Here is an 11782-nt window from a genome sequence, read left to right as displayed (position 1 = left end):
GCGCGGTAATAGAGTTAACGACAAAGTAATTAAACCCGGTTACAAGTATGCTGGTATAACAGTAATTTATAGATGGCGCTGGTCACCCGTTATCAGCGCTGGGGAAGAATAGCCATCATTTGATAGCTCGATAAGAATATTTGCATAAATATTTATTATTATACAGTTGTATCTGGTTCTCAACCTTTTGATAAGGCTTCATACTAGCCACAACATAAAGGCCCCCTCCTCCAGTTTTTAATTTACAGTGAGTAAGCAAATGTAAGTGCATTAAAAATAACTAAAATAATTGTAATTAAAATTCTAATAATTTAAATGTAGCTTATTTAAAAGCTTGTTTGGTCTTATTTTAAATCATTTAAGTCATCTTGGACCCCTAAGGTAGCTTCCATGTATAAACTATTCCATTTGTTTAGTTGTTACTTACTGCATTATCTATTCTATTCCACATTTACAAGTAACGAAAGGTAGACATCTAGTAATTATTTGCTTCCAGGTGTTGCAGTTGATTTTCTAGTAGTTGTCACTAGAGGCAGTGGGAGCCTGTTGTGTTCTGTCATGTGCGTCACACACAAACATTGCTGCTGATCAGGAAACTAAACGCTCTCCTCTCACTTCTCTCACTTCTCTTTCGCTTTCACGGAAACAACAACTTACAGAGACTCTTCAGAATGGTTAAAGTTTCTTTTAACACGGCTCTCGCCCTAAAGGATCCGAAGAAGGAAAGCCTCATTCCTGATGTACAGGTACGTTACGTTAACCAATCTTGTTCACTTTTATTGAATTAGGAATATTACGCCCAATAATGTCTTAATTATTTAAATCGAAAAGTCTTGTAATGTGTGCACGTTGTTCTTATATTATCTTGAGAGAAGTAGGCTAGAGTATATCAAATGCAAAAGCGTGTGTTTCTTTGTTTAAGTATGTTAAACAGACTTTGATAGTTCAGTAAAAGTGTTATATAAAATGGCTGACGGCCCAAAGCTTGTCAAAGACGGATATAATCACTCATCCATATACCCTGGGACAAATTACTGCAATAATATGAAATACTATTATTTTATAGTATTATTATTTATTAAATATTGCCTATATATTCTTCGATTAATATTTAATGTTACATTTTAACTTTTGGGAAAGTATTACACAATGTGATGTTTTTTCTACCACTTTTTGGTTAGGCTATATCTGTATGCTGATAGAGAATTATTGCTTTCATTGTATTTTAATGATAAAATGTGCCCTTTCAAATAGGAAGGAAAGTAAGATACAGATGGTATTTAAAGTATTTTTCTGTGTGTAGCCTACTGTAAGGGCCAAATATCTGAAAATGTCATCTCAAATCCTACTAACAATTTTAAATGTATTTATTCAGACTGTCTACAAAAGTAAACTGATCCAATCAAGGATGGACTTATGGGCAAGTGCACAGGGGTCTCAAAATAAGAAAAACCCAGAAAAATATTGAGATGGATAAACACATTTATTTTGCCCTGTGGACGTCACATGTATTCTGCCATCTCAAGTGAGATTTCAATCCGAAGGGATTGAATATAAGTTCGAGAGCACTGTGAACAGAATAGAATAACATCGATAGACCACTTAACAGGAAGTGTAGAGAGAAATTTACCCATGTTAAACATGACTACAGACGTTTATCACTTAGTTTAGTGCTTTCAAATATGACAATTTAGTTGAATGAAATTAATAAAAACTTCATATTTAAATAAATTACCATGGATGTGATAAATATCCAATTGTATATTAAATTAAAGTATGGTAATTTATATTATATTTATTTACAGAAGTAGCCTATATCGCACTCTAACAAAGTTGCGATTAGGGAGGGAAGGATAGAAAATTAGTTTTTATATCACTATCGAATGAATCGGTAATGACAACAGAAAAAAAAAATCTTCAAGTGTCTCTGTGGTGGTAGCCCAAGACGTTTTTGTGTTTTGTGAGTTGGAAGCAGTAAACATACTGCATTTCTACGAATGCGATTCTTCCAGACATAGTTTAGCTGTGTTTTTCACAGCACACATTAGAAATGCCTTACACTCAGTAGTAGCAGGAGACTTTTCATGGGTTGTGAAAGACAGACTTGTTGAGGCATGTTTGATGTGTGCACTCTCAAACATGTTTATGATAATGAGTGTATTGCAAAAGAAGTCAGAGCAAGCCAAGAATACAAAAGAAGAACCCAAAGTTGCAAAATACTTGCAATATGGAAAAATATTTGATCTGATTTCTCGGTAATCAGGAAATGACTAAAGCCAAAGTTTCTAGAAACTTTAAAAAGACTCACAACTTCCTGGTTAAGGCCATCCAACATCGGCCTCCATGTACTCAATAAAGGGTCTGTCTGTGTGGTACGTCAATGAGAGAATGTGCAAAAAGTCTAAAAACTGGTTTTGCTTTTCCATTACAAGATATTGAATGAGGACAAACTATTTGGATTAAATGAGTAGAGCGCTATAAAATGATTAATTGGGGCTGTATCTCACTCACTCAGAAACAACTTGATTTACTTTCTCTTTTGATTCTTGTGTGAGCTTCTGTCTGCGGTTATTGTTTTGAGTGAGGAAGTGTTATATAGATTAAATGTTGCTGATTATTCCTCCTGGTGACTTTGCAGAAGTTGATGCCAAACTGTTTTAACAGACACTTATTTTGACTTGAAACCGGAACAGAGAAACTGAGAGATTCTCACTTCTTTTTTGTCGTTCTTTTTTTCTCATAACTTTCATTAGTCATCATTTCTGTTTAAATTGACTCAACATGTGCTGATGATATCTGCTGTCTGGACTGAAATTTTAGGGTACAGGTCAAGGAAGGCCAGGCCCTGTTTTGACCTGTTGCCTTTTGCTGTTTACAGTACAAATCAGGGATTCTCTTAAACAAGGAAAATGAACCTCCTTCAAATAGGTCAATTCATATTTCGTCCTTTAGTTCTTTGAAAATCACCCTTTTTCTAAGAAAAAACTTTATTCCTCTTGTTAACCTGTCCTTGTGGTTTAAGCCTTGTTTATTATGCTCACCAAGGCTGCATTTATTTGATCGAAAATAGGCAAGACATATTGTGAAATATTATTAATGCAATTTAAAATAACTTTTCTATTTTAATGCATTTTAAAATGTCTTCAGTGTCCATTCAGTGTCACATTTATCCACCAGAAATCATTCTAACATGCTGATATGGTGCTAAAAAAAAAATAGCAGATTTCTTATTATTATATAACCATGATTAAAAAATTTCAGGATTCTTTGATGATTAGAAAGTTCAAAAGAACAGCATTTATTTGAAATATAAATCTTTTTGTAACATTATGAATGTCTTTACTGTCACTTCTGATCAATTTACTGCATCCTTGCTGAATCTAGTAAAACAAATTGTAGATTTGAATGGTAGTGTGTGTGTATCTAGAGTGTTGTTAACCATCATTATTCTGTGTGATTTGTCCGGTAGGATCCTGAAGCAGCGGTGTGGGTGCGTCAACGGTCTAAGGTGTGGTGCTGGTGCTTCTGTCTGGGATTGGCTCTCGTGCTCTCTGGCATAGTGGTGGGAGGAGCCTACCTGTATAGGTACTATGTGTTGGAGGTGAGATAATTGCTGTAACAATGGTGACATCAAAAACATAACATCCTGTCGTCTTGTGTCACTGTTTATCTTTATTTTGATTAGTTTTTATATTTATGTCATAATCAGTCTAAGCCTGTTTCATAAAGCAATTCTCAACCATGATTAAAAAGTAGGCAAGATACAACTCAGACTAAGTTACATAGCAAAGAGAAAAAACATGTTTCTGCGATGATGCAAGCCGCCCATTTTACATTACATGCTAGCAACTTCTAAGAAACAAGTCACTGGTATGAACATAGGAAAATACATTTCTTCATAAAGTGATCACATCTTGAGAGAAAGTTTTCTTCCAAAACAAAAACTTTGTTTTACCGATAGTTTTACCGATATTTTTCCCAACATTTTTCCCGGCATTTAAGCATTTTCCCATAATCGGGTATCGGTTTTTTTGTAATATCGGATTTACCGATATATGGCGTCAGCTTGTGGCCGTGTGAGAATTAAAGCCATTACAGCGTTGTGTCTGACGGGAGATAAGTCAACAACGTGTTCAAAGGTAAAATAACTTGTCTCCCTTCATTAATAACAGCAAACAGCCATAATCACAAATAACAGCCATTAATGCACAAATGACATATGTAACTTAAATGCTTCATAATGTAGTTAAAACTTGGCGCTAAAAAAATAGAGATGAACTCACGGGATTTGGTCAAGTCCCTGTCCCAATAAAGATGCAAGTTTACATGAATTAAATAAAACAGCCATGAACGAGTGCATGTTGTAAATAAAAGCACTGCATTTAACTCTCTCTCTCTTGTCTATGCTCATCATTAGTCTTGTGAAGTCATTAATTTAAATGCTCCAGCATGGCCACCGTATGCAGCTTTTAACACAATTCTCTAATTTCAGACGCTGCGAGAGAAGTTCTGTATAAACGCACAGATAAAAATAGCTCTCTGTCAGCAGATATTTCATAATCTAGACCGACAAAACATTATTAATAATTCTTAAACTACTAGGATAATTAAGATACACTAAAGTAGTAATGTTTTTTATTCAGGCGGTTTAGATTGTTTCATGCTTTTTTATTTTATTTGTTAGAATGATTTTTACATGCTATAATTGTGACCATATATTTTTTCAGATTTCAGACTCCATTTATTGATGTAGAATTGTTTTGTTTTGTATGCTGGGAGGGAGTGAAATTTCAGAAAGAAAAAAAAAGTGTTAATAATAAAAAAGTTTGTTCAGTCCAGTGCTGTTGTTATAATCGTAAAAACAGAAACAAAACAACAATCGGGCACATAAACATGTAAATAATTGGTATTGTATCTGTGATTAAAAATATTATCAATCTATCTCTACATCAGACGGCAGGATATTTATAGATCTGTTCCTGTAAAGTTCACTCTGAATCAAGCTTTGCTTTTTTTCCCTAAGAAACCTGATAATGAGGTGGAGCTCATCCAGTTCAGAGAGAGTGATGCAGCTGGCTTCCTGCGCAACTTCAACATGGTGCAAAAATACACACACACACACACACAGTTTTCAGACATAACCACCACACACGTCATTAGTAGTGTTGTTCGTCTTCTATATTTTTTATTTAGTTTTAGTCATGTCAAATGTACTTTTTTTTGTTTTCTTCTTCTTGTCTTTGTCTTCTTTCTGTTCTTGTTTAGTCAAGTTTTAGTCAATGAAAACTTAGACACACTTTCATCACACTGCATAATGGTTCATTTGACAATCACACGTATTTTGCATAAAATTATAATCGCAATGATTGTTGTCATTTGAGAAATGTATTTTGTTACATTTCATCAGAATTTTTGCACTTTAAACGTTTGCGCACACACTCATACGCATGGTTTATTTGACCTAATTTAGTTTCATGATTTATTATAGGCTATTTTTCATATAAATGAACACTCTCTACATTATGAAAACTGGTAAAACAAGCAAATCTTTCAAAATCTAAAGCAGTGTAATCCCTAATAATAATTTTAATAATTCTAAATGACAAATAATGTTTTTCAATGTCTACAAATATAGTCGAGATCCATGTTTGGATTTATTAATGCTCATGAAGGAGTCGATTACACTTTAACCCTCTGGGCCTCTACGGTCCGAAGTGACTGAAAATTTTTACGCTTTGAAATGTTTTGCTTCATCGGAATGGGATGACACTTGGTGACTTTTGTCGCATTAGCTATGTGAACACACACACAAAAAAAGCATGGACATTATTAGGATATGTTTAAAGGGTCGGGGGTAAAAATCACACTTGGCTCCTCCGCGGTCAAAAATAACCGACAGGAATTGAATGGGAAATACAAAAAATACAACAACTCAGAGAATATTTTGGTGGTACAAATTACAAATCAGCCATGATGGAGAAAAAAAGAATTCAAAATAGACAGGAATCTAGTGGGTGCACCATGATATTACACAAGTTTAAAAAAATATATATTAAATGTCTGGTCTTTATTTTAACATGAATTGCATTGATTTTACTGAAAATAAAGAAAGTGAAATTTCAAAGCTTCGGCCACCTTTGACCACGAAGGAGCCGAGTGTGACCCAAAAAATGAAGAGGCTCAGAGGGTTAAATTGAGCAGAATATCTCAAATGGAGTCTGTCTGATTTTGATCTGTGCATAGGCTGTCCCTATTGCCAAATCATACACAACCCCGTCACTAATGGCGCTTTTCCACTGCAGTTTAGTACCAGTTTAGTTTAGTTAAGTGGGTGGGATTATTTGTGTGTCACAAATCCAATGATGCTTGTAGTGACTATTCTCTCTGACCCAGGGCCAGATTAAGAGTTCAGAGACCCCTGGGCACAATGACTTGTAGGACCCCGCTTTTGATACACGCATTTGACAAGCAGATTTTTTTTCTTCTTTTTTTCTACTGTTCTTTCACTTTAGACATAACCAACTTTGTTTATGTAAACCTTGTGTGTATTTGACAGTATTAGAGCAATAAGACTCGAAAGATAACTTAGTCCAGTAACAGACGCTGTTAGACAGGCTTTTAGTGCATGTGCGCGTCGGGGTGTAACGTTATTGCGCTCAGAAAAGCGCCCGTTAGAACAGCGCATCAGCAGCGAACGACATGTTTAACCGGCAAGGCTTTAAAGCACATGCAAATAATTAATTTTTATGAACTACAGTGTCCCGTTCCTCTGCATTTCCTGTGAATATACGTCGCGCTGTACAGTATGTTGAGACGGAGGCGCCAGAACTGCAAACTGATAGAATGCACGATCCTACGACATTTCTTCAAAAGCAGATCGTGGAGACATTTTAATCATAATATTTGACATAATATTTGACGGTGCCCAGGGCCCCTTAGATGTCCTGGGCCCCTGGGCAATTGCCCAGTTGCCCTAATGGTTAATCCGGCCCTGCTCTGACCAATCAGTGATCTCCAGTGTTTACACGTCACATTTTAGTACCGGTACGGCTCGCTTGGAACCTCATCTGAGGTGGTACTATTTAAGTGAGCCATACCAAGCCATACCATGCTGTGGAAAAGCATCAAAAAGTGAGCCGTACCGAGCCGTACCATGCAGTGGAAAAGCGGCAATAGGCTCGATCCATAAAAGCCCATGTAGCTACAACAACATTGTGCGCAGAGTCCGCACACACTAGGGGTGGGACAAAATATCGATAGGGCGATATATCGCTGTCCTTCTCTGTGCGATACGAGAATCGATACGTTGGCGCCAAATATCGATATTTAAATTGATAAAATAAGGCGCTCTTAATAGATTTCCCTGCTCCCTGCGCCGCTACTTCATGGCTCCTCGAGGTGGCGCTCAACACATGAACGAGGGAAACGTGAACATAAGTTAACTAGCCTAAGAAAAAATGTTTTTAACAGGATGGCGGACATCAGGCTGAGTAAAATAATAGATACCCCAGCCACGTTTAAGTCTAAAGTCTAGACCCACTTTTATACCATTGATGGGACAAACAAAATCGACAAAGAGTCCGCGATATACAAGAACTGCCTGGTAAAAGTAAAGAAACCACGAACATGCAAAGCCACTTCAGCCTAATTTCACTGAAAATGTTTAATTGACTTAAAATGTTCAATTAAATTTGACCTTAACCTTTTCACAGGCAATTTGTTTTCATAGTTAGACAGATATGGTGATGCATCATTATAGGATTGTCTAGCAATATATTGATTATCGCAGGATTGCTGTATCGTGATATTATCGTTATCGTGAGCCATGTATCGTGTATCGTATTGTGAGGTACCCAGTGATTCACACTCTGCTTTTCTCCAAATCATTTGCACGCTCGTCTTTTTCTTTTATTTTCTACGATTGCAGCAATATTGAAATCTCCAGTCTCCGTGGTTAGCGTGAAAGCTCATGCGATTGCCGGCGGCTCACTGTGCAGGACAGTCGTGCCGTTTACCAGCGGCTTTGACGCGATTATCAGGTTAACTCACTGAACTCACCGAACTCCCACAGTGTACGCCCAACTTTAGTCATAAAAAAGGTCGTTGACAAGCATTTGTCATCATAGTTTTCATAGAACATAGATTTTGCGATTGCAAGAATTAATGCAAATTCAACCAATCACCATTATTTATTATTAAATGTTGATGCAGACATAAACATGCTTGTTTTGACTCTATATGTATTTCTAACCCCACAGGAGGATGAGTTTTTCTGTGGGATGGATTACTCCGAGGAAGACTATGAGTTTGATGAGGAGGTGGAGATGGGAATGCCGCTGAGGCGGATTGAAGAGAATGTGAGCTTTTTCGAAGACGACGAGGTGGAGCTCATCCAAGTGCCAGTGCCTGAGTTCAAGGACAGCGATCCAGCTGGCATCCTGCACGACTTCAAACTGGTGCAAAAATACACACACGCACAGTGTTCAGCCATAACCACCACCACACACATAGCATCAGTCCCACCAGGATTTAAGTGCATTAATGCAAATTCAACCTATCGCCACTATATTTGTGACATCTTGTTTTTTGTAGTATTTGCAAAAAAATTCTGCAAAAAATGCTAACCTGAAGGGGAAAAGGCAATATTAGCTAATCAAAATTCATAAATCATAAGTAACAAAATGATCACTATGTATTCAAATGTCCTGCCACTGTATTTGTATCCATTGTAAACTGAGTGAGGATTGGACTGGTTTTCTAAAATGTTAAATTTTTGTGGAGGACAAAACCGTTAAAGAGCCAGAACCAGATATGATGAAGGAAGACCCCGAGCAGGAGGCCGCTCTGTCTCACATTTACAAAAATCACAGCAATGATACCCTTCACCAAGGTCTAAGCTACGTCATCACCTTTGGTTGAATGATTCTGATTGGCTAAGAAATTACAGAAGCATATCTCCATTGATCAGAACTGCGTTTCTGGGCGCAAGCTTGTCCGGAACAACAGTCAGTCAATCTCCAATAATGCCAGTTGTTCCTTAACCTGTAACCAAGAATACTAGCACACACACACACACACACACACACACACACACACACACACACACACACACACACAGACAACACAGCTCCTTCAAGGTTGGATTTGGTCTGGCTCTAACTATAAACAGTAGTCTCTTCTTAAAACATCAAGATAACATGTTCTTTCTCACAGTGAGAGGACACTTTAATCTAAAACAGTAAAGTAAACACGTTAACTAAAAAAAAGGTCACTTAAACTATGGATTACAATGACCCATGTGACCTATAGCTGTCAGGGTAAGCTAGAAACACATATATATGTATTGACACATGTTTAGAGGCCTCTCTCAATCCTTACAAAACAAGTCCATGTTTCATTTCTGGAAGCCTGGCTAAATGAGCAAGCGCTGTTACTGCATTCCTGGCAGGGGCCAGACCCTCGGTCACCTCTCAGATATTTAATACAGACATTAGAGAATACATGAAAAGAACATTTTGGTAATCACACTCACATAATGTGTAAAGTAGAAATATTGATCATTAATTAATACATCGATTATAAATCATAAATGTAAATCGCTCAAAAAGGATATAGATATATTGAAGAGACAAGGGATTCCAGAATTTTCCCCTTCAGTATATATTACGTGCAATAAAATTATATGTTATTTTATCCCAAAACCACACAAAAAAAAACTGTTTTCGGAAAAGTTTGGATCTGCAAGATTTTTGTTGAAAGAAATTACTACTTTTAGTCAGCAAGGATGAACTAAATGTATCAAATGTGACTGTAAAGACAAATGTCACAGGATCATGTAACTCTGAAGAGTAATAATGCTGAAAATTCAGTTTTGCCATCACTGGAATAAATAACATAAAAAAAAAACAGTCATTTTAAATTGTAATAGTATTTCGTAATATTACTGTTTTTACTGTATTTTGATCAAATAAATGCACAAAAAATCTTACAGACCCCAAACTTTTTACATTGGTGTAATTGTACTCTCACTGTACTCTTACAAATACTTACATACAAACATGATAATTTATGGGTTTTTAATGCTAAAAAACACTAAAATGCTGCAAATATCGCCACAGTTTTTGTCAGAAAAAAGTCTGACATATTTAGATTATCAATATGGATTTTTCAGTGACCAGTTCTTACATTTTTACTTCTGGCCCTGTTAAATCTTGAATATTTGGTTACATCTTATATTAATACTAAAATAATGTTGTGTCTTAAGAGCATCTCTCTGGTTCCATGTGAATAAACCTGTATGTCGTTCTTTACTGTCAGAGGCTGACTGCTTATCTCGACCTGAATCTGAACAAATGCTACATCATCGCCCTGAACACCTCCGTCGTCATGCCACCCCAAGATTTCCATGAGTTCCTGGTCAACATCAAGGTAAACAAGGAGGCGCTGTGAATCCATGTCAATAAGTGCTTCTAACTTGTTTTTGCGATGGGAGAGATAGCTCTGATTGGCTGTTGCATGAGAATAAAAGCGAAAGTGATGAACGCGAGTAACAAAGTCGAGTTTTACAAGATCTTACCGAAGCATTCGAATGCACAGATATTTTCATCATAACATGAGCCGACTAGAAAGTGATCAGCATTATTGATATTCAAAACAGTAAGCAAGCGCTGCTGTTTTTGGTTTGTGTATCTGAAGTCCTACACTGGAAAAAACAGTTGCTGCTTTATATTTTTTAATTACATTAAACTGACTTAAAAAAAAAAAGTTAAAATTGCTTAACTTATTTTGACGAGTTAAAGCAATGTAAAAACACATTATCATTACTTATTGATCATATAATATTTCACAGTGTAGTTTTGGTTTCTCTTTTTGGATGACGAAAATAGATTATTGATACATCGCCAGTTATTCTTTTTTGGTGTTGAAGCGCAGATTTTTGGCTAGGATGCAGCCGACGAGAGGCAACAATACTGTCATCTTTGGTTGCCGAGAGTTCTTTGACGTCGGACTTTAGATTTACGTTCTCTGTGTTTTTTGCAGGGTGGAATGTATCTTCCTCAGTCATACCTGGTGCATGAAGAGATGATGGTGACAGAGAAGCTGGACAGCACCGGTGATCTGGGCTTTTACATCGATAACCTGTGCAATGACAAAGACACGTACAGACTGCAGCGCAGAGACACCATACTGGGTAAGTGTACACAAACAAGCCCTTCGATAAGACTGTGTTTACATTAAACAGTGGTTATGTCTTTGCATAAACTCAACTTTTAAGCACTAATACAGGCATAAGTGAAAAGGACAGTATTTTCTGTCATGATGTTCTCTGTATAAGCAAGTACATTTGAAATGTGCTGGCCTGCCATAAACCGAATACGTGTAAGATCCAGTTTTACATCATAGCTGCTGCATACTTTCAAACTTCTGAAAGCTGAATGTGCTTCCCTGCAGGTATGCAGAAGCGCGAGGCTCTGACCTGCCACAAGATCCGCCATTTTGAAAGCAAGTTTGTTGTGGAGACTTTGATCTGCGAGCCATGAAGAACGAGAATCACACACGGGTGTCTCTGACACGGCAGCAGATCTTCAACACTTTCTTTAATTCGGTGTAGCTGTTTGTTTATCAGCTTTTCATAGGCCTTTTTTTTTTTTTTTTTTTTTTTTTTTACATCTAAAATGTGAAATTGTCTTTTCTGCACAAAGAGTTGTATTATTTTTGTGTCTTGTGCTATTTTAGGAATATTAAACGTAATAAAGAGTCACAAAGTGTACAAGAACAAAAA

The 11782-nt window shown here is 36.6% G+C and overlaps 1 protein-coding gene across 1 annotated transcript; it reads left to right on the top strand.

The window, feature by feature from the left end:
• The first annotated feature begins 474 nt into the window (after nt 1-474).
• Nucleotides 475-11660, top strand: itm2bb (integral membrane protein 2Bb). The gene is made up of 7 exons (XM_079619268.1): nt 475-746; nt 3470-3601; nt 5024-5098; nt 8259-8456; nt 10318-10428; nt 11041-11191; nt 11452-11660. The coding sequence occupies exons 1-7, from the start codon at nt 672-674 to the stop codon at nt 11538-11540; spliced, it is 831 nt and encodes a 276-aa protein (XP_079475394.1). The 5' UTR covers nt 475-671; the 3' UTR covers nt 11541-11660.
• Nucleotides 11661-11782: the final 122 nt, after the last annotated feature.

The sequence above is a fragment of the Phoxinus phoxinus genome (assembly GCF_949152265.1).
Source record: "Phoxinus phoxinus genome assembly, chromosome: 7".
Lineage (NCBI taxonomy): Eukaryota > Metazoa > Chordata > Actinopteri > Cypriniformes > Leuciscidae > Phoxinus > Phoxinus phoxinus.
This window is presented reverse-complemented; position numbering and strand designations above follow the sequence as displayed.